Below are 20,699 nucleotides of genomic sequence, written 5' to 3'. Positions count from 1 at the left end.
CTCTGGGACGCAGAGGGTGTACCTCCGTGCCGTTAGTCGGTACAGAGGGTCTTTTTGCCCCCTTTGCGTGGTTGTTTGTAGGGTTTTGTGTTGACCGCAAAGTTACCTTTCCTATCCTCGCTCTGTTCAGAAAGTCGGGCCTCACTTTGCTAAATCTATTTCATCTCTACGTTTGTCTTTTCATCTTAACTCACAGTCATTATATGTGGGGGGCTGCCTTTTCCTTTGGGGTATTTCTCTGAGGCAAGGTAGGCTTATTTTCTATCTTCAGGCTAGCTAGTTTCTCAGGCTGTGCCGAGTTGCATAGGGAGCGTTGGGCGCAATCCACGGCTGCCTCTAGTGTGGTTGGAGAGGATTAGGGATTGCGGTCAGCAGAGTTCCCACGTCTCAGAGCTCGTCCTATGTTTTTGGGTTATTGTCAGATCACTGTATGTGCTCTGACTTCTATGTCCATTGTGGTACTGAATTACCAGCCATAACAGTACTGGAGGCCTTAAGTACTAATGATTCCCAATAGAGGGAAAAAAGAAGTTCTGAGACCATTTTTTTTTCTCTGCACTGTGTTTTGCCTTTTTTTTCCCCTAGACATTTGGGTGGTTCAGGACACAGGTGTAGCGATGGACATTAAAGGTCTGTCTTCATGTGTGGATCAGCTCACGGCAAGAGTACAAAATATTCAATACTTTGTGGTTCAGAATTCTATGTTAGAACCAAGAATTCCTATTCCTGATTTGTTTTTTGGAGATAGAACTAAATTTCTGAGTTTCAAAAATAATTGTAAACTATTTCTGGCTTTGAAACCTTGCTCCTCTGGTGACCCAGTTCAGCAAGTTAGGATCATTATTTCTTTTTTACGTGGCGACCCTCAGGACTGGGCATTTTTTCTTGCGCCAGGAGATCCTGCATTAAGTAATATTGATGCGTTTTTCCTGGCGCTCGGATTGCTGTACGATGAACCTAATTCAGTGGATCAGGCAGAGAAAAATTTGCTGGCTCTGTGTCAGGGTCAGGATGAGATAGAGGTATATTGTCAGAAATTTAGAAAGTGGTCCGTACTCACTCAATGGAATGAAGGTGCGCTCGCAGCTATTTTCAGAAAGGGTCTCTCTGAAGACCTATGCCTGCTGGTCTGAATGAGTCTATGTCTTTGGCCATTCAGATCGGTCGACGCTTGCGTGAGCGTAAATCTGTGCACCATTTGGCGGTATTATCTGAGCATAAACCTGAGCCTATGCAGTGTGATAGGACTTTGACCAGAGTTGAACGGCAAGAACACAGACGTCAGAATGGGCTGTGTTTCTACTGTGGTGATTCCACTCATGCTATCTCTGATTGTCCTAAGCGCACTAAGCGGTTCGCTAGGTCTGCCACCATTGGTACAGTACAGTGAAAATTTCTTTTGTCCGTTACCTTGATCTGCTCTTTGTCATCTTATTCTGTCATGGCATTTGTGGATTCAGGCGCTGCCCTGAATTTGAAGGACTTGGAGTATGCTAGGCGTTGTGGGTTTTTCTTGGAGCCCTTGCAGTGTCCTATTCCATTGAGAGGAATTGATGCTACGCCTTTGGCCAAGAATAAGCCTCAATACTGGACGCAGCTGACCATGTGCATGGCTCCTGCACATCAGGAGGTTATTCGCTTTCTGGTGTTGCATAATCTGCATGATGTGGTCGTGTTGGGGTTGCCATGGCTACAAGTCCATAATCCAGTATTAGATTGGAAATCCATGTCTGTGTCCAGCTGGGGGTGTCAGGGGGTCCATGGTGATGTCCCATTTCTGTCTATTTCGTCATCCACCCCTTCTGAGGTTCCAGAGTTCTTGTCTGATTACCGGGATGTATTTGATGAGCCCAAGTCCGATACCCTACCTCCGCATAGGGATTGTGATTGTGCTATCGATTTGATTCCTGGTAGTAAATTCCCAAAAGGTCGACTGTTTAATTTGTCTGTGCCTGAGCACGCCGCTATTCGGAGTTACGTGAAGGAGTCCTTGGAGAAGGGGCATATTCGCCCGTCATCGTCGCCATTAGGAGCAGGGTTCTTTTTTGTGGCCAAGAAGGATGGTTCGCTGAGACCTTGTATAGATTACCGCCTTCTAAATAAGATCACGGTTAAATTTCAGTACCCCTTGTCGCTGTTATCTGATTTGTTTGCTCGGATTAAGGGGGCTAGTTGGTTCACCAAGATAGATCTTCGTGGTGCGTATAATCTTGTGCGTATTAAGCGAGGCAATGAATGGAAAACTGCATTTAATACGCCCGAGGGCCATTTTGAGTATATAGTAATGCCATTCGGACTTGCCAATGCTCCATCAGTGTTTCAGTCCTTTATGCATGACATCTTCCGAGAGTACCTGGATAAATTCCTGATTGTATACTTGGATGATATTTTGATCTTCTCGGATGATTGGGAGTCTCATGTGAAGCAGGTCGGAACGGTGTTTCAGGTCCTGCGTGCTAATTCTTTGTTTGTGAAGGGATCTAAGTGTCTCTTTGGTGTTCAGAAGGTTTCATTTTTGGGGTTCATTTTTTCCCCTTCTACTATCGAGATGGACCCTGTTAAGGTCCAAGCCATCCATGATTGGACTCAGCCGACATCTCTGAAAAGTCTGCAAAAGTTCCTGGGCTTTGCTAATTTTTATCGTCGCTTCATCTGCAATTTTTCTAGTATTGCTAAACCATTGACCGATTTGACCAAGAAGGGTGCTGATGTGGTCAATTGGTCTTCTGCTGCTGTGGAAGCTTTTCAAGAGTTGAAGCGTCGGTTTTCTTCTGCCCCTGTGTTGTGTCAACCAGATGTTTCGCTTCCATTCCAGGTCGAGGTTGATGCTTCTGAGATTGGAGCAGGGGCTGTTTTGTTGCAGAGAAGTTCTGATTGCTCGGTGATGAAACCATGCGCCTTCTTTTCCAGGAAGTTTTCGCCTGCTGAGCGAAATTATGATGTTGGCAATCGAGAGTTGCTGGCCATGAAGTGGGCATTCGAGGAGTGGCGTCATTGGCTTGAAGGAGCTAAGCATCGTGTGGTGGTCTTGACTGATCATAAGAACTTGACTTATCTCGAGTCTGCCAAGCGGTTGAATCCTAGACAGGCTCGTTGGTCGCTGTTTTTTGCCCGTTTTGACTTTGTGGTTTCGTACCTTCCGGGCTCTAAAAATGTGAAGGCGGATGCCCTGTCTAGGAGTTTTGTGCCCGACTCTCCGGGTTTATCTGAGCCGGCGGGTATTCTCAAAGAGGGAGTAATTGTGTCTGCCATCTCCCCTGATTTGCGGCGCGTGCTGCAAAAATTTCAGGCTAATAAACCTGATCGTTGCCCAGCGGAGAAACTGTTTGTCCCTGATAGGTGGACGAATAAAGTTATCTCTGAGGTTCATTGTTCGGTGTTGGCTGGTCATCCTGGAATCTTTGGTACCAGAGAGTTAGTGGCTAGATCCTTTTGGTGGCCATCTCTGTCGCGGGATGTGCGTTCTTTTGTGCAGTCCTGTGGGATTTGTGCTCGGGCTAAACCCTGCTGTTCTCGTGCCAGTGGGTTGCTTTTGCCCTTGCCGGTCCCGAAGAGGCCTTGGACACATATCTCTATGGATTTTATTTCAGATCTTCCCGTCTCTCAAAAAATGTCAGTCATTTGGGTGGTTTGTGATCGCTTCTCTAAGATGGTCCATTTGGTACCCTTGTCCAAATTACCTTCCTCCTCTGATTTGGTGCCATTTTCTTCCAGCATGTGGTTCGTTTACATGGCATTCCAGAGAATATCGTTTCTGACAGAGGTTCCCAGTTTGTTTCGAGGTTTTAGCGAGCCTTTTGTGCAAGGATGGGCATTGACTTGTCTTTTTCCTTGGCTTTCCATCCTCAGACTAATGGCCAGACCGAACGAACCAATCAGACCTTGGAAACATATCTGAGATGCTTTGTTTCTGCTGATCAGGATGACTGGGTGTCCTTTTTGCCTTTGGCTGAGTTCGCCCTTAATAATCGGGCCAGCTCGGCTACCTTGGTTTCGCAACTCTGGGTTCCATCCTCGTTTCTCTTCAGGGCAGGTTGAGTCTTCGGACTGTCCTGTTGTGGATACGGTGGTGGACAGGTTGCAGCAGATTTGGACTCATGTAGTGGACAATTTGACCTTGTCCCAGGAGAAGGCTCAACGTTTCGCTAATCGCAGACGGTGTGTGGGTCCCCGACTTCGTGTTGGGGATTTGGTTTGGTTGTCTTCTCGTCATATTCCTATGAAGGTTTCCTCTCCTAAGTTTAAACCTCGTTTCATTGGTCCATATAGGATTTCTGAGGTTCTTAATCCTGTGTCTTTTCGTTTGACCCTTCCAGATTCTTTTTCCATCCATAACGTATTCCATAGGTCATTGTTGCGGAGATACGTGGCACCTATGGTTCCATCTGTTGATCCTCCTGCCACGGTTTTGGTGGAGGGGGAGTTGGAGTATATTGTGGAGAAGATTTTGGATTCTCGTGTTTCAAGACGGAAACTCCAGTATCTGGTTAAGTGGAAGGGTTATGCTCAGGAAGATAATTCCTGGGTCTTTGCCTCTGATGTCCATGCTCCCGATCTTGTTCGTGCCTTTCATATGGCTCATCCTGGTCGTCCTGGGGGCTCTGGTGAGGGTTCGGTGACCCCTCCTCAAGGGGGGGTACTGTTGTGAATTCTGTGGCAGAGCTCCCTCCTGTGGACACAAGTGGTACTTCGGCTGATTCTCTCTATGAGCTTCCGTTGGTGGAGGAGAGTGGTACTGCGGCTTCTGAGTTTCCTTCCTCAGGTGATGTGGTGAAGTCGTTAGGTGCTGCTCTATTTAACTCCACCTTGTGCTTTGATCCTGGCCTCCAGTCAATGTTCTAATATTGGACTTGCTTCCTCCTGGATCGTTCCTGTGGCCTGCTGCTCTGCATAGCTAAGTTGCTCTTGTGTTATTTTTGTTTGCTGTTTTTTCTGTCCAGCTTGTTTTTTGGTTTTTCTTGCTTGCTGGAAGCTCTGGGACGCAGAGTGTGTACCTCCGTGCCGTTAGTCGGTACGGAGGGTCTTTTTGCCCCCTTTGCGTGGTTGTTTGTAGGGTTTTGTGTTGACCGCAAAGTTACCTTTCCTATCCTCGCTCTGTTCAGAAAGTCGGGCCTCACTTTGCTAAATCTATTTCATCTCTACGTTTGTCTTTTCATCTTAACTCACAGTCATTATATGTGGGGGGCTGCCTTTTCCTTTGGGGTATTTCTCTGAGGCAAGGTAGGCTTATTTTCTATCTTCAGGCTAGCTAGTTTCTCAGGCTGTGCCGAGTTGCATAGGGAGCGTTGGGCGCAATCCACGGCTGCCTCTATTGTGGTTGGAGAGGATTAGGGATTGCAGTCAGCAGAGTTCCCACGTCTCAGAGCTCGTTCTATGTTTTTGGGTTATTGTCACTGTATGTGCTCTATGTCCATTGTGGTACTGAATTACCAGCCATAACAGTTGGATCAGGATCTTCAGGGGGTTGCATATGTTGATTTTCCAGGTCTTCATGTGAGGTGGATCTGCAGTGCAGTTGATCCATCTCAAGTTGTGATAATACCTTTCTCTTTATGATATTGTAACGTTGGGTGACTAGTTGTTCTCAGTTAGTGGACATGCAGGTCTTGTATCCATCCAGAGTTTCTTCATACGCTTCATATATCCTCTCCCATTTGGTCTGCTGTTATAATAGCATTTCATCAGATCCAAGTTCTCTTGCCTTGTCCATGTATGGTTTGGTCCAGTAGCCCATTTATCACCAGATTGTCCTGGTTCCTCGACATCGGACACGGACTGTTGTGAATTCTGTGACTGAATTCACTCCTGTGGTCACAAGTGGTACTGCAGCTTCTGGGCTTCCTCCCTCAGGTGTTCTGGTGAGCTCGTTAATTGCTTCGTTACTTAACTCCGCCTGATGCTGCTATCCCTGCTCCTTGTCAATGTTCCAGTGTTGGACCTGAGCTTCTCCTGATTGTTCCTGTGACCTGCTGCTCTGTATAGCTAAGTGCTTTTTTGCTATTTGTTGTTTTTTTTCTGTCCAGCTTGTCTTTTGTTTTGCTGGTAGCTCTGAGAAGCAAAGGGTGTACCGCCGTGCCGTTAGTTCGGCACGGTGGGTCTTTTTTGCCCCCTTTGCGTGGTTTTTGCTTTAGGGTTTTTTGTAGACTGCAAAGTTCGCTTTACTATCCTCGCTCTGTCTAAGATTATCGGGCCCCACTTTGCTGAATCTATTTCATCCCTACGTTTTGTCTTTTCATCTTACTCACAGTCATTATATGTGGGGGGCTGCCTTTTCCTTTGGGGTATTTCTCTGGGGGCAAGTCAGGCCTATTTTTCTATCTTCAGGCTAGCTAGTTTCTTAGGCTGTGCCGAGTTGCATAGGTAGTTGCTAGGCGCAATCCACAGCCGCTTTTAGTTGTGTTTAGGATAGGATCAGGTGTGTGGTCTACAGAGTTTCCACGTCTCAGAGCTCGTTCTTTTGTTTTTGGGTATTTGTCAGATCACTGTGTGCGCTCTGATCGCTAGGCACACTGTGTCTCTGGATTGCCTTCATTACACCTTTCATTAGCAGACATAACAGTACAAGGAGCCAAACTAATGATTCTCAATAGAGGGAAAGAAAAAGTTCTGACATCATTTTTTTTTTTTTTTTTCTGTTCTGTGTTCATTTTTTTTTTTTTTTTCCCCTAGACATTTGGGTGATTCTGGACACAGGTGTGGACATGGATATTCAGGGTCTGTGCTCTTCAATGGATAATCTCGTTAAAAATGTACAAAAGATTCAAGATGCTATTGATCGGAAATCTATGTTAGAACCAAGAATTCCTATTCCTGATTTGTTTTTTGGAGATAGAACTAAGTTTCTAAGTTTCAAAAATAATTGTATGCTATTTCTGGCCTTGAAACCTCATTCTTCTGGTAATCCTATTCAACAGGTTTTGATTATTATTTCTTTTTTGCGTGGCGACCCTCAAGACTGGGCATTTTCTCTTGCGCCAGGAGACCCTGTATTGAGTAGTGTCGATGCGTTTTTCCTGGCGCTCGGATTACTGTACGATGAGCCTAATTCAGTGGATCAGGCTGAGAAAAATTTGCTGGCTTTGTGCCTGGGTCAGGATGATATAGAAGTATATTGTCAGAAATTTAGGAAATGGTCAGTACTCACTCAGTGGAATGAATCTGCGCTGGCAGCTTTGTTCAGAAAGGGTCTCTCTGAGGCTCTTAAGGATGTCATGGTGGGATTTCCTATGCCTGCTGGTTTGAATGAGTCCTTGTCTTTGGCCATTCAAATCGGTCGACGCTTGCGCGAGCGTAAATCTGTGCACCATTTGGCGGTATTGCCTGAGGTTAAACCTGAGCCTATGCAGTGCGATAGGACTATGACCAGAGTTGAACGGCAGGAATACAGACGTCTGAATGGGCTGTGTTTCTACTGTGGTGATTCCACTCATGCTATTTCTGATTGTCCTAAGCGCACTAAGCGGTCCGCTAGGTATGCCGTCATTGGTACTGTACAGTCCAAATTCCTTCTGTCCATTACCCTGATATGCTCTTTGTCGTCGTTTTCTGTCATGGCGTTTGTGGATTCAGGCGCTGCCCTGAATCTGATGGATTTGGATTATGCTAAACGTTGTGGGTTTTTCTTGGAGCCTTTGCGGTGTCCTATTCCATTGAGAGGAATTGATGCTACACCTTTGGCCAAGAATAAACCTCAGTACTGGGCCCAGCTGACCATGTGCATGGCTCCTGCACATCAGGAAGTTATTCGCTTTCTGGTGCTACATAATCTGCATGATGTGGTCGTGTTGGGGTTGCCATGGCTACAAACCCATAATCCAGTCTTGGATTGGAATTCCATGTCGGTATCCAGCTGGGGTTGTCAGGGGGTACATGGTGATGTTCCATTTTTGTCGATTTCGTCATCCACCCCTTCTGAGGTCCCAGAGTTCTTGTCTGATTATCAGGATGTATTTGAAGAGCCCAAGTCCGATGCCCTACCTCCGCATAGGGATTGTGATTGTGCTATCAATTTGATTCCTGGTAGTAAATTCCCTAAAGGTCGATTATTTAATTTATCCGTGCCTGAACACGCCGCTATGCGCAGTTATGTGAAGGAATCCCTGGAGAAGGGACATATTCGCCCATCATCATCACCACTGGGAGCAGGGTTCTTCTTTGTAGCCAAGAAGGATGGTTCGCTGAGACCGTGTATTGATTACCGCCTTCTTAATAAGATCACTGTTAAATTTCAGTATCCCTTGCCATTGTTATCTGACTTGTTTGCTCGGATTAAGGGGGCTTGTTGGTTCACTAAGATAGATCTTCGTGGTGCGTATAATCTGGTGAGAATCAGGCAAGGAGATGAATGGAAAACTGCATTCAATACGCCCGAGGGTCATTTTGAGTATCTAGTGATGCCGTTCGGACTTGCCAATGCTCCATCTGTGTTTCAGTCTTTTATGCATGACATCTTTCGTGAGTATCTGGATAAATTCCTGATTGTTTACTTGGATGACATTTTGATCTTCTCAGATGATTGGGAGTCTCATGTGAAGCAGGTCAGAATGGTTTTTCAGGTCCTGCGTGCTAATTCTTTGTTTGTGAAGGGATCAAAGTGTCTCTTCGGTGTGCAGAAAGTTTCATTTTTGGGGTTCATCTTTACCCCTTCTACTATCGAGATGGATCCAGTTAAGGTCCAAGCCATCCAGGATTGGATTCAGCCGACATCTCTGAAAAGTCTGCAAAAGTTCCTGGGCTTTGCTAATTTTTATCGTCGCTTCATCTGTAATTTTTCTAGCATTGCCAAACCATTGACCGATTTGACCAAGAAGGGTGCTGATTTGGTTAATTGGTCTTCTGCTGCTGTGGAAGCTTTTCAGGAGTTGAAGCGTCGTTTTTGTTCTGCCCCTGTGTTGTGTCAGCCAGATGTTTCTCTTCCGTTCCAGGTCGAGGTTGATGCTTCTGAGATTGGAGCAGGAGCGGTTTTGTCACAGAGAGGTTCTGATTGCTCAGTGATGAAACCATGTGCTTTCTTTTCCAGGAAGTTTTCGCCCGCTGAGCGTAATTATGATGTGGGCAACCGAGAGTTGCTGGCCATGAAGTGGGCATTCGAGGAATGGCGCCATTGGCTTGAAGGAGCCAAGCATCGCGTGGTGGTATTGACTGATCATAAGAACTTGACTTATCTCGAGTCTGCCAAGCGCTTGAATCCTAGACAGGCCCGTTGGTCGTTATTTTTTGCCCGCTTCGACTTTGTGATTTCGTACCTTCCGGGCTCTAAAAATGTGAAGGCGGATGCTCTGTCTAGGAGTTTTGTGCCCGACTCTCCGGGTTTATCTGAGCCAGCGGGTATCCTCAAGGAAGGTGTCATTGTGTCTGCCATCTCCCCTGATTTGCGGCGGGTGCTGCAAAAATTTCAGGCGAATAAACCTGATCGTTGTCCAGCGGAGAAACTGTTCGTCCCTGATAGGTGGACTAATAAACTTATCTCTGAACTTCATTGTTCGGTGTTGGCTGGTCATCCTGGAATCTTTGGTACCAGAGAGTTAGTGGCTAGATCCTTCTGGTGGCCATCTCTGTCACGGGATGTACGTACTTTTGTGCAGTCCTGTGGGATTTATGCTAGGGCTAAGCCCTGCTGTTCTCGTGCCAGTGGGTTGCTTTTGCCCTTGCCGGTCCCAAAGAGGCCTTGGACACATATTTCGATGGATTTCATTTCTGACCTTCCCGTTTCTCAAAAGATGTCAGTCATTTGGGTGGTCTGTGATCGCTTTTCTAAAATGGTCCATCTGGTGCCCTTGGCTAAATTGCCTTCCTCCTCTGATTTGGTACCTTTGTTCTTTCAGCATGTGGTTCGGTTGCATGGCATTCCTGAGAATATTGTTTCTGACAGAGGTTCCCAGTTTGTTTCAAGGTTTTGGCGAGCCTTTTGTGGTAGGATGGGCATTGACCTATCCTTTTCCTCGGCTTTCCATCCTCAGACTAATGGCCAGACCGAACGAACCAATCAGACCTTGGAAACATATCTGAGATGTTTTGTTTCTGCTGACCAGGATGATTGGGTGTCCTTTTTGCCGTTGGCTGAGTTCGCCCTTAATAATCGGGCCAGCTCGGCTACCTTGGTTTCTCCATTTTTTTGCAATTCTGGGTTCCATCCTCGTTTCTCTTCAGGACAGGTTGAGTCTTCGGACTGTCCTGGTGTGGATTCTGTGGTGGACAGGTTGCAGCAGATCTGGACTCAGGTAGTGGACAATTTGACCTTGTCCCAGGAAAAGGCTCAACTTTTCGCTAATCGCAGACGCCGTGTGGGTCCCCGACTTCGTGTTGGGGATCTGGTTTGGTTATCTTCTCGTCATATTCCTATGAAGGTTTCCTCTCCTAAATTTAAACCTCGTTTTATTGGTCCGTATAGGATTTCTGAGGTTCTCAATCCTGTGTCTTTTCGTTTGACCCTCCCAGACTCCTTTTCCATACATAATGTATTCCATAGGTCGTTGTTGCGGAGATACGTGGCACCTATGGTTCCATCTGTTGAGCCTCCTGCCCCGGTTTTGGTGGAGGGGGAATTGGAGTATATTGTGGAGAAGATTTTGGATTCTCGTGTTTCTAGACGGAAACTCCAGTATCTGGTTAAATGGAAGGGTTATGCTCAGGAAGATAATTCCTGGGTTTTTGCCTCTGATGTTCATGCTCCCGATCTTGTTCGTGCCTTTCATGCGGCTCATCCTGGTCGGCCTGGGGGCTCTGGTGAGGGTTCGGTGACCCCTCCTCAAGGGGGGGGTACTGTTGTGAATTCTGTGGCTGAATTCACTCCTGTGGTCACAAGTGGTACTGCAGCTTCTGGGCTTCCTCCCTCAGGTGTTCTGGTGAGCTCGTTAATTGCTTCGTTACGTAACTCCGCCTGATGCTGCTATCCCTGCTCCTTGTCAATGTTCCAGTGTTGGATCTGAGCTTCTCCTGATTGTTCCTGTGACCTGCTGCTCTGTATAGCTAAGTGCTTTTTTGCTATTTGTTGTTTTTTTTCTGTCCAGCTTGTCTTTTGTTTTGCTGGTAGCTCTGAGAAGCAAAGGGTGTACCGCCGTGCCGTTAGTTCGGCACGGTGGGTCTTTTTTGCCCCCTTTGCGTGGTTTTTGCTTTAGGGTTTTTTGAAGACTGCAAAGTTCGCTTTACTATCCTCGCTCTGTCTAAGATTATCGGGCCCCACTTTGCTGAATCTATTTCATCCCTACGTTTTGTCTTTTCACCTTACTCACAGTCATTATACGTGGGGGGCTGCCTTTTCCTTTGGGGTATTTCTCTGGGGGCAAGTCAGGCCTATTTTTCTATCTTCAGGCTAGCTAGTTTCTTAGGCTGTGCCGAGTTGCATAGGTAGTTGCTAGGCGCAATCCACAGCCGCTTTTAGTTGTGTTTAGGATAGGATCAGGTGTGTGGTCTACAGAGTTTCCACGTCTCAGAGCTCGTTCTTTTGTTTTTGGGTATTTGTCAGATCACTGTGTGCGCTCTGATCGCTAGGCACACTGTGTCTCTGGATTGCCTTCATTACACCTTTCATTAGCAGACATAACAACGGACCTTGTTAATCCAGGTGACGTCTGAGCCGGCATGATTCTCTTTGCTCGTTACACTCTCACGTTTATTGAGGTAGGCACCATAGTGTTATGGACCACTACTGGTATATTATGTCCAACAGGGCAGAGCCAGGATTTGAACCCCAGTCTCCCACATTGGTGGCTGTGATTTTACTAAACACAGCACATGTATTGCCGGCTTCTATTATATCTTTTACCGAATGTTACCAACTTTTTCCGATCTTAAGAAAAATGCTCGTGTTACCGATCATGAATCTAAATGTACCATATTCGTGCCGAATTTATGTTTGACGATCGTTTTCTGAACACTAATTATGGCCACCACACAAAATAATAACCCCCACTCAGTATGGAGGCATTTACTGTCCATCACAACCCCAGTATAATGGCCCCTACCAGCCACACATTCAGTATGAGTGTCCCAACAGCTCTTCTCTTAATATGATGCCCCACAATTCCTGATATTTGGGAAAAAACCACACACTACTCAGCCAACCCGGTTCCTGAGGAGCGCTGCTCTGGTCTGTGCGGTGTGAGTACTGAGGCTCCGTACTACAGGTGTGATGTAGTGACGTCATTGTGCCTGCAGTACACGGAGTCTCAGACTCAGAAGTGAAGGATGAATGGTGGATCAGGAGCTTTCCACTCCCTGATTCACTAATCTATTCAGCGGTATCACCGTCATGGGAATGTGGATATCGCAGAAATTGTGATGATGGGAAGGAGAGGGTGACCAATACCACACCCCACCGAGCCCTGTCACTTCATAGGAATCATAGCAACCGAGTGGGCTACCTTTATGGATGATACACTCCTGCCTATCCAACTATCGTATGGTAAATATCTCATAGATCCTGGGTTCATTAGTATCTGCACCAAGAATGAGGCTAAGTGAGTATTTATTAATTGTCGGTGGTCGGAGGTAATCAGTGAGGTTGATGGTACCATATTGTGTATATAGGGGGCAGTACTATGGGAGCATTAGAAAGTGGGGGGATGGCAGTACTGTGGAAACATTATACTGTGTGTGAGGGGATGCCAGTCCTGTGGAAACATTGTCCTGTGTCTGTGGGAAGCCACTATTGTAGGAAAAATATACTGTGTGTGGTGGGATGATCTTACTGTGAGAACTTTATACTGTGTGTGGGGGTATGGCGGTACTATGAGAACATTATACTGTGTGTGGGGGTATGGCGGTACTGTAGGAACATTATACTGTGTGTGGGGGTATGGCGATACTATGAGAACATTATACTGTGTGGGGGTATGGCGGTACTGTAGGAACATTATACTATGTGTGGGGTATGGTGGTACTATGAGAACATTATACTGTGGGGGGGGGAGTATGGCGGTAGTGTGAAAATACCTTTTTACGAGATGCCAGTACTGTGGAAACATTATACTGTGAGCGCCATCATATATATTACATAAGGGGTGTAAAAAGGAGAGTCATAAAAAAGACTCCTCAGGGCTGTGCTGCATTTGTACAAAAAGACTGCTATCTGCCATCCAGACGAGACCATGTGACATCAATGGGAAGAGGGAGGGTTTCCGGAGGGAAGAGTCTAGAGGGTGCACCTGGTCAGGAGACCTTGATGACGAAGTTACTGATATTATAAAGGCCGGAGCCCCAAAGGCAGAACAGATTTGGCGCCAAGCAAAGGAAAGGGGTGCGGGGAAGAATCTGAGGTACCAGCTTATGGTAAAGTGCCCGAGGCAGCTGGGTGTGGGGCAGAACCTGCTTACAGGGCATAATGGGGGCATTACACTGTGTGGGGCCAAGAAAGGGGCCCTGTACTAGGAGAACAATCCGCTCCCTCACTTCCTGTCCTCCATAGTTGGCTCGTATGTATCTATTACAGGAAACAGAACAACAACGTTATGATTCTTATAAAGAGTCTCAGTGCAGAAGGGGTTAATGTCCCCGCGCTCAGTAATGGGGAATCTCCACATACCTCCACCTGCAGAGCCGCACTCCACATATGGTAGAGGCTAAATCCAAGTCGGCTAAGGGACCTCTGCTGACGTCGTGCCCATGTGACCGGAAGGGGCGGCGCTTCTTCCTCCATAGAGCAGACAGAGCAGACATGAGGAAGCTGTGGATGTCATGGCGGGATTTCGTGCAGGATTTGGATTTTGAGTGTTTTGTGCAGGATTTGCCTCTTCCTCCATAGAGCAGAGCAGACAGGAGGAAACTGTGGATGTCATGGCGGGATTTCGAGGATTTTGTACAAGATTTGGAGTGTTTTGGGTCGTTCTCCATAGTCACAGATCAGGTAAGTGGGAGTCTGCCTGGGGAGAAAGGGGTGATGTTGCTTGCATGGGGCTGCATGTGCATGCTGGAGGGGGCTTGCATGGGGCTGCATGTGCATGCTGAAGGGGGTCTGTCTGGGGAGGAGGGGGTGATGTTTGCATGGGGCTGCATGTGCATGCTGGAAGGGGGGTCTGCGGGGGAGATGGTGCTTGCATGGGACTGTGTGCTGGTGGTCTGCCTGGGGAAGCTGGTGATGCTTGCATGGCACTGCGTGCTGATGGTCTGCCTGGAGAAGGGGGTACGTTGCTTGCGTGGGACTGCGTGCTGGGGGCGCTACCTAGGGAAGGTGGTGACATTGCTTGTGTGGGACTGCGTGCTGGGGGTCTGCCTGGGGAAGGGGGTGATGCTTGCGTGAGACTGCGTGCTGGGGGGTCTGCCTGGGAAAGGGGGTGATGCTTGCGTGAGACTGCGTGCTGGGGGTCTGCCTGGGGAAAGGGGTGATGCTTGCGTGAGACTGCGTGCTGGGGGTCTGCCTGGGGAAAGGGGTGATGCTTGCGTGGCACTGCGTGCTGGGGGTCTGCCTGGGGAAAGGGGTGATGCTTGCGTGGGACTGCACACTGGAGGGGCCTGCCTGGGGACGGGGGTGATGCTTGCGTGGGACTGCACGCTGGAGGGGCCTGCCTGGGGACGGGGGTGATGCTTGCGTGGGACTGCACGCTGGAGGGGCCTGCCTGGGGACGGGGGTGATGCTTGCGTGGGACTGCACGCTGGAGGGGCCTGCCTGGGGACGGGGGTGATGCTTGCGTGGGACTGCACGCTGGAGGGGCCTGCCTGGGGAAGGGGGTGACGTTGCTTGCCTGGGACTGCGTGCTGGAGGGGCCTGCCTGGGGAAGGGTGACTGCATGCTGGGGGTCTCTGTTGGAAGGGGGTCATGTTCCTTGCGAGCGGGGCTGTGTGTCTGTTGGGAAGGGGGGCTGCGTGCTGGGGGTCTCTGGGGAAGAGAGGCTGTGTGCTGGAGTCTCTGTTGGGAAGGGGGTCATGTTGCATGCGTGGGGGATCTGTGTGCAGGGAGGTCTACCTGCTGAGTGGGGCTGATGTTATTTGCATGGGTCTGCATGGTGTGGGGGGCTGTTGTCACGTACTGTGCAGGTCAGTGTGTGATGTCACTTGCGGTGGGGGGGTGTAGGGAAGAATAGTGCTACGTGTGAGGGGGCGAACAGGGGAGGGGATGAATGATGATGGAGATCTGAGGGATTGATATTACTTAACATGAGAATCTCTGCCTGATGGTGAGTCGGTCCTGTTGTGTGTTTTTTTTTTTTTTTTTTACATAAAACTTTCTTATTAATATTATTGGGCGCACATGACGTCAGGTTGATGACTGACCCATGACCTCTAGGAGCAAAACTGCGTGATAATGTCTCCAGATCCCGGGCTTAATTCTCTCCTCGCACGCTATTCTGTTCAGTATTAGCCTGGTGGCCACTGGTGTCAGCCACTACTTGAGTTTTCTACATGATTTTTTCTGTTTTATTCTAGGTATTGTGGCTTTTCCCCATCCTGTGTCCCTCAGAGCAGTGACCTCCCTGCAGATGTCATTTCATCACTGGACTTCTCTTCACCAAGTGGAATGCTTGTGCCCCCACAATCCATGTGAGGACCCAAAGTGATGACACTGTGGGTGTCTGATAATGTCGGGCCCCTCCGCCTCCCCGGCCCCGTCGGGGCCCCTCCGCCCCCCCGGCCCCGTCGGGGCCCCTCCGCCCCCCCGGCCCCGTCGAATTATGTGTTAAAGGGAACCTGTCACCCCCAAAATTCAAGTTGAGCTAAGCCCACCAGCATCAGGGTCTTATCTACAGCCTTCTGTAATGCTGTTGCTGTAGATAAGCCCCCAATGTATCCTAAAAGATGAGAAAGAGGTCATATTATACTCACGCAGGCAGTCCGATCTGATGGGCGTCGCGGTCCGGTTCGGGGCCTCCCATTTTGATAGGATGACGTCCTCTTCTTGTCTTCACGCTGCGGTGCGCAGGCGCAGGTTAAGGTCAGAGAGGCCTGGGGCCGGCGCACTGCAGTACTTTGTGCTGAAGCCACAGTGTGAAGACAAGAAGAGGACGTCATCTGATGAAGATAGGAGGTGCTGGACCGGACAGCGATGCCCATCGGACAGGATCGGGACTGTCCCTGGGTGAGTATGATATAACCTCTTTTTCTCATTTGTTTAGGATACATCAGGGGCTTATCTACAGCATTACAGAATGCATTACAGAATGCTGTAGATAAGCCCCTGATGCAGGTGGGCTTAGCTCACCCTTGATTTTGGGGGTGACATGTTCCTTTTAAGCACCACAATACAATTTTTGCAGCTAAAGCACAGGGGATTTTGGTACAAAATGTGTTTTTGCTTTTTTGTCATTAATCTGTCTTTAATGTTTAATTTATTGTTTTGATTTCTTAATCTCTTTATTATTCATTTGTATGTATGCATATATTTATATATCTCTTCTTAATCTCTAATTATTTGACTTGTAATAAACTTGTTTGACAGCTATGAGTTGAATTTTCATTTCTATAATTCTTAAGCGCGGGGTGATATTAGTGGAGGGTAACGCAGTTGGATCTGTATCAGGCTGAGTTTACACATTGCAGGTTATTGGGGAAACGATCTGTAGGGACGTCCTCACCAGTAGACCGGACCCGCACTTCCATGTAGCCCATACAGCCGGACTAGCTGTATTTTTTTTTTTTTTTTTTTAAGTCCATAATTGTTTTTTCTTTAAAAGACATAAGCTGGTTTTCTCTGAGGGTTTGACTGCTGCTGCCACCACTTATGGGACAGCCTGTGACATATTTTCCAGAGGAATAATGTATCTCTGGAATGTTAGGCAATATTCACATTTTAATTTTTTTGTACTAATGGTTTACAAAATTCTGATGACCTGTGACACAGCTGGAATGAATGTCGCATGTATTTGTCTTGCTCCATCAATTAAGGAATGTTCCCCTCAGACCTCCTGGAGACTTCACAACCCTGGATCAGACCTAAATCACAGGACAATAAAACCTCACCCTCCTCATCTATGAACTGCTGCAATATTTCTGGCCACAACTGTTTCCCCCTCCCATATTGATAGTTCTGCATCACTTGTCTTATTTATGGCCAGTTCTGTATAATATGTGACTCTTCACATTTTATCTCGCTTTTGTTAGCATAAAAATGAGATGAGTGCAATCCTGTAAATGTCGGCTGCCCTCGGAGCAATGTTCTATCAGGCTGGGCAGATCTGTATTCAGCTGCAATGTGACTGAGATCAGATGGGTGTGAGCAGAAAACATAGGATGCCATACGGCCCATCAGTGCGACATTTATAAAGATACAATTCTGTAATATGGAAAACTGGAAATGGTCCTGTAAGATTAATAAAAACTGGGCTAGTACACCAATGAGAAGTGGGAACAAATCATCGTGGATCCGTTCTGGATGAGAGTGGGAGCGCTTTCTGTATCCACTGCTGTAAGCCTCCTCCTATACTGAGCCTGATAAAGACCAGAGGAGACTCCCAAGACGCTGGCTGCAATCATTGTTACACTTCTCCTTCAAATGGGTATCAACCACTAATGATTCTCAAATTTAAAATTATTATTTTTTTTTTAATAGAAAAATTTAGACAATTACCGTATACTGTTTATTTACCACCCTTGTGCAGCATGCCGTAACAACCTGATGCACGCTGCCAGTAATGAAGCATGGTTCAGTGTGCCCTAATTCAGCCTCTTCTCTACTGGGAATTATTGTTGGGGGAGTCACATGAGGAGAGCATCAAATGAAGGTCGTGGTGGAGGTGACATAGTTGATCTGGCCCGTTACATGAAACACGTTCCTCTGGTGCATGCAGTCCACGGGATGTTGTGTACCATATCCTAGGCATGAGCACCGCTGGATGGATAGTGAGGCAATAACATGTGCAGACGGTGTTTGATTGGATGGCTGAGAGCGCCTCTAGTTCCTTCCACTGGGTTCACTGCTGAAAGTGCAGAGTTTTCACCTGAGGACCGTGGGCATCTTTCTACCACCTCACCCCTTTGCAAATCGGCCAAGCAGTATCAGCCCAAAGTCATGAAGCAGTCTCTTCTGATTTTTTTTTTTAAACATTTTCTTAACCTGAGCACCACCTGCATCTGAGTTCTAAGTACGAGCTGCAGTAGAGTAGACACCTTAAAAAACATGACAGATGTGAGCTTTCCTCCTGCTCCCTCTTCTGCTGCGGTCTTGACCTCTTCATCCAGCTCACGAACAACAGCCTACCCGCAAAGACAGGATGTGACAGCACCACCACCAGCAGTGTCACCAAGCATCTCCACCCTGTCCCATGGAACTGTTCATCTCTCCATCACCCAAACCCCATAAAGAGGAAATACTCCACTACCCGCCCACAGGCCCTGGTCCTGAATAACAGCATTTACCAATTCCTGGCCTTTAAACACTGCCATTCCAGCTGATGGAGAAAAAAACATTTAAAAAAAATGATGGTGGTGGCTGTTGCGAAGTATGTGGTTCTCATCCACCACTAATGTTTCAAGTTGGCCATCCCTGCCCAGCACACACATGTTGCAACCAAAATCAGGTGTGCACTGTGCAACGCCATCAGTGGCAAGGGCCAGATAACTACCGATACGTGGACCAGTAAGTATGGGCAGGGACGTTACATCTCCCTATCTGCACACTGGGTAAATGTGGCAGCTGGGACAGAGGAGGAAGGCGTTCTAGCGCATGTCCTACATCTATTGTTGGACATTGCTCTGCCCATGTGGCCTACTCCACTTACTCCATCACCTAGCAGTAAGACTAGCACCTGCAACTTCAACACAGCCAGGGGGAAAAGACAGTAGGCTGTTCTCAAACTCATCATTTTGGGGGACAAGTTCCATACTGCGCAAGAGCTGTGGACAAGGAATAAACGAGACTGATGAGTGGTTGGTGCTGCTGGACCTAAATCCAGACCTGGTGGTGTGCAATAACGGGCGAAATCTGGTAGCAGCTCTAGGCCTAGCTGGTTTGACCACATCCCTTGCCTGGCACATGTGTCAAGTTTAGTGGTGCAAATCTTTCTTAAAAATTACCCATATGTGAGAGGTCGTCTGTGCACGATTATGGCGTTCACACCCTGCAGCTGCTCGACGGTCTGCACTGCAGCTTCACTTCTACCTTCTCGATCAGCGCCTCATATGCGACATATCAACAAGGTGGAACTCAAAAGTTGAATACGCTTTAGAGGCTATGTGCGAGCAGAAGAAATACTGGAGTTTCAGCTGCAGCACGCACGGGCGAGTAGTTCTGTGGAACAACACTACACCATGTCGTGAACACAACAGGGTGGCACTCAAAGTAGCTCACGGGCATCACTGGAGCATGGCAGGGAGGACATAGACCATACACCTCCCACAGAGGACAGTTTGTCTTTGCCTCTGGGCAGCCTGGCATGAATTATTATTATTTATATAGCATCATTAATTCCATGGTGCTGTACATGAGAAAGGGGTTACATACAGGGTTATAGATATCATTTACAGTGAACAAATTTACAATGACAGACCGGTACAGAGGGGAGAGGACCCTGTCCTTGCGGATTTATGTTCTATGGGATAATGGGGAAGAGACAGAAGGTCGGGGGTGCAACAGCTCTGGTGGTGGGGAGGCGGCAGAATGGTTATTGCAGGCTGTAGGCTTTCCTGAAGAGATGGGTTTTCAGGTTCTGTCTGAAGGATCCGAGGGTGGTGGCACTGGTGGCTAATCAGACGTGTTGAGGTGTTGAATTCCAGAGGATGGGGGATATTGGGGAGAAATCTTGGAGGCGGTTGTGTGAGGAATGAATAAGTGTGGAGGAGAGTAGGAGATCTTGGGAGGATCGAAGATTACGTGAGGGAAGATATTGGGAGAATAGTTCAGAGATATAGGGAGGGGACAGGTTGTGGATGGCTTTGTAGGTCAGTGTTAGTAGTTTGAATTGGATTCGTTGGGGAATTGGGAGCCAGTGGAGGGATTTGCAGAGGGGAGGAGAGAGGTGGATTAGCCGGGCAGCAGAGTTGAGGACAGACTGGAGTGGTGCAAGAGAGTTAGCAGGGAGGCCACAGAGGAGGGTGTTGCAGTAGTCGAGGCGAGAGATGATGAGGGCATGCACAAGCGTTTTAGTAGATTGAGGGCAGAGGAAGGGACGGATTATGGCAATATGTTAGAGTTGGAGGCGACAGGAGGTGGCAAGAGTTTGGACATGCGGTTTGATGGACAGGGCAGAGTTGAGAGTTAGGCCGGCGTCACACTAGCGAGTTTTACAGATGTATGAGAGGTGTAGAAAATACGGATTGCACACTGTACAATGATTCTCTATGGCAGAATAGTTAAATACGACATCCATACACTGATCAAGAATAAAGACCATATTTTATGCATAGTAGCAGAAATATCTCAGGGCATGTACGATAGGACATAAGCTGGGACAACTGCCAGCATACATATGAAAAAGCTCACAAGGAAAATTGCAGTCAAACAAAGTCCCATTAAAAGTCAAATTTTATTAACAAACCAATGAATAAAAAATCATATGTGAACAGGCCTCTGGAGGCCTGTTCACATATGATTTTTTATTCATTGGTTTGTTAATAAAATTTGACTTTTAATGGGACTTTGTTTGACTGCAATTTTCCTTGTGAGCTTTTTCAAATGATTCTCTATGGCCCAGATCCTATCTGCCGTATTTTATAGATCCGTATTATACAGTCTTTTACCGCCGTAGTAAATCGCAGCATGCTGCGTTTGTCAGCGTATTGCGCAAAAAAAAAATCGCCAATGAAAGTCTATGGGGGCGAGAAAAATACGGCTT

General features: G+C 47.4%; 1 protein-coding gene across 1 annotated transcript in view; it reads right to left on the bottom strand.

The window, feature by feature from the left end:
* The window catches only part of LOC138662953 (oocyte zinc finger protein XlCOF6-like), a 51,364-nt gene extending 37,764 nt beyond the window's left edge, over positions 1 to 13,600 (bottom strand). Inside the window, exon 1 of the mRNA XM_069748965.1 lies at positions 13,523 to 13,600. Within this exon, the coding sequence (XP_069605066.1) occupies positions 13,523 to 13,549 (27 nt within the window). The 5' untranslated portion in view covers positions 13,550 to 13,600. The remainder of the gene's footprint in view (positions 1 to 13,522) is intronic.
* Positions 13,601 to 20,699: the final 7,099 nt, after the last annotated feature.

Source organism: Ranitomeya imitator, chromosome 2, assembly GCF_032444005.1.
Source record: "Ranitomeya imitator isolate aRanImi1 chromosome 2, aRanImi1.pri, whole genome shotgun sequence".
Lineage (NCBI taxonomy): Eukaryota > Metazoa > Chordata > Amphibia > Anura > Dendrobatidae > Ranitomeya > Ranitomeya imitator.
Note: the sequence above shows the minus strand (reverse complement) of the source record. Positions and strands in the feature narration are given on the sequence as shown.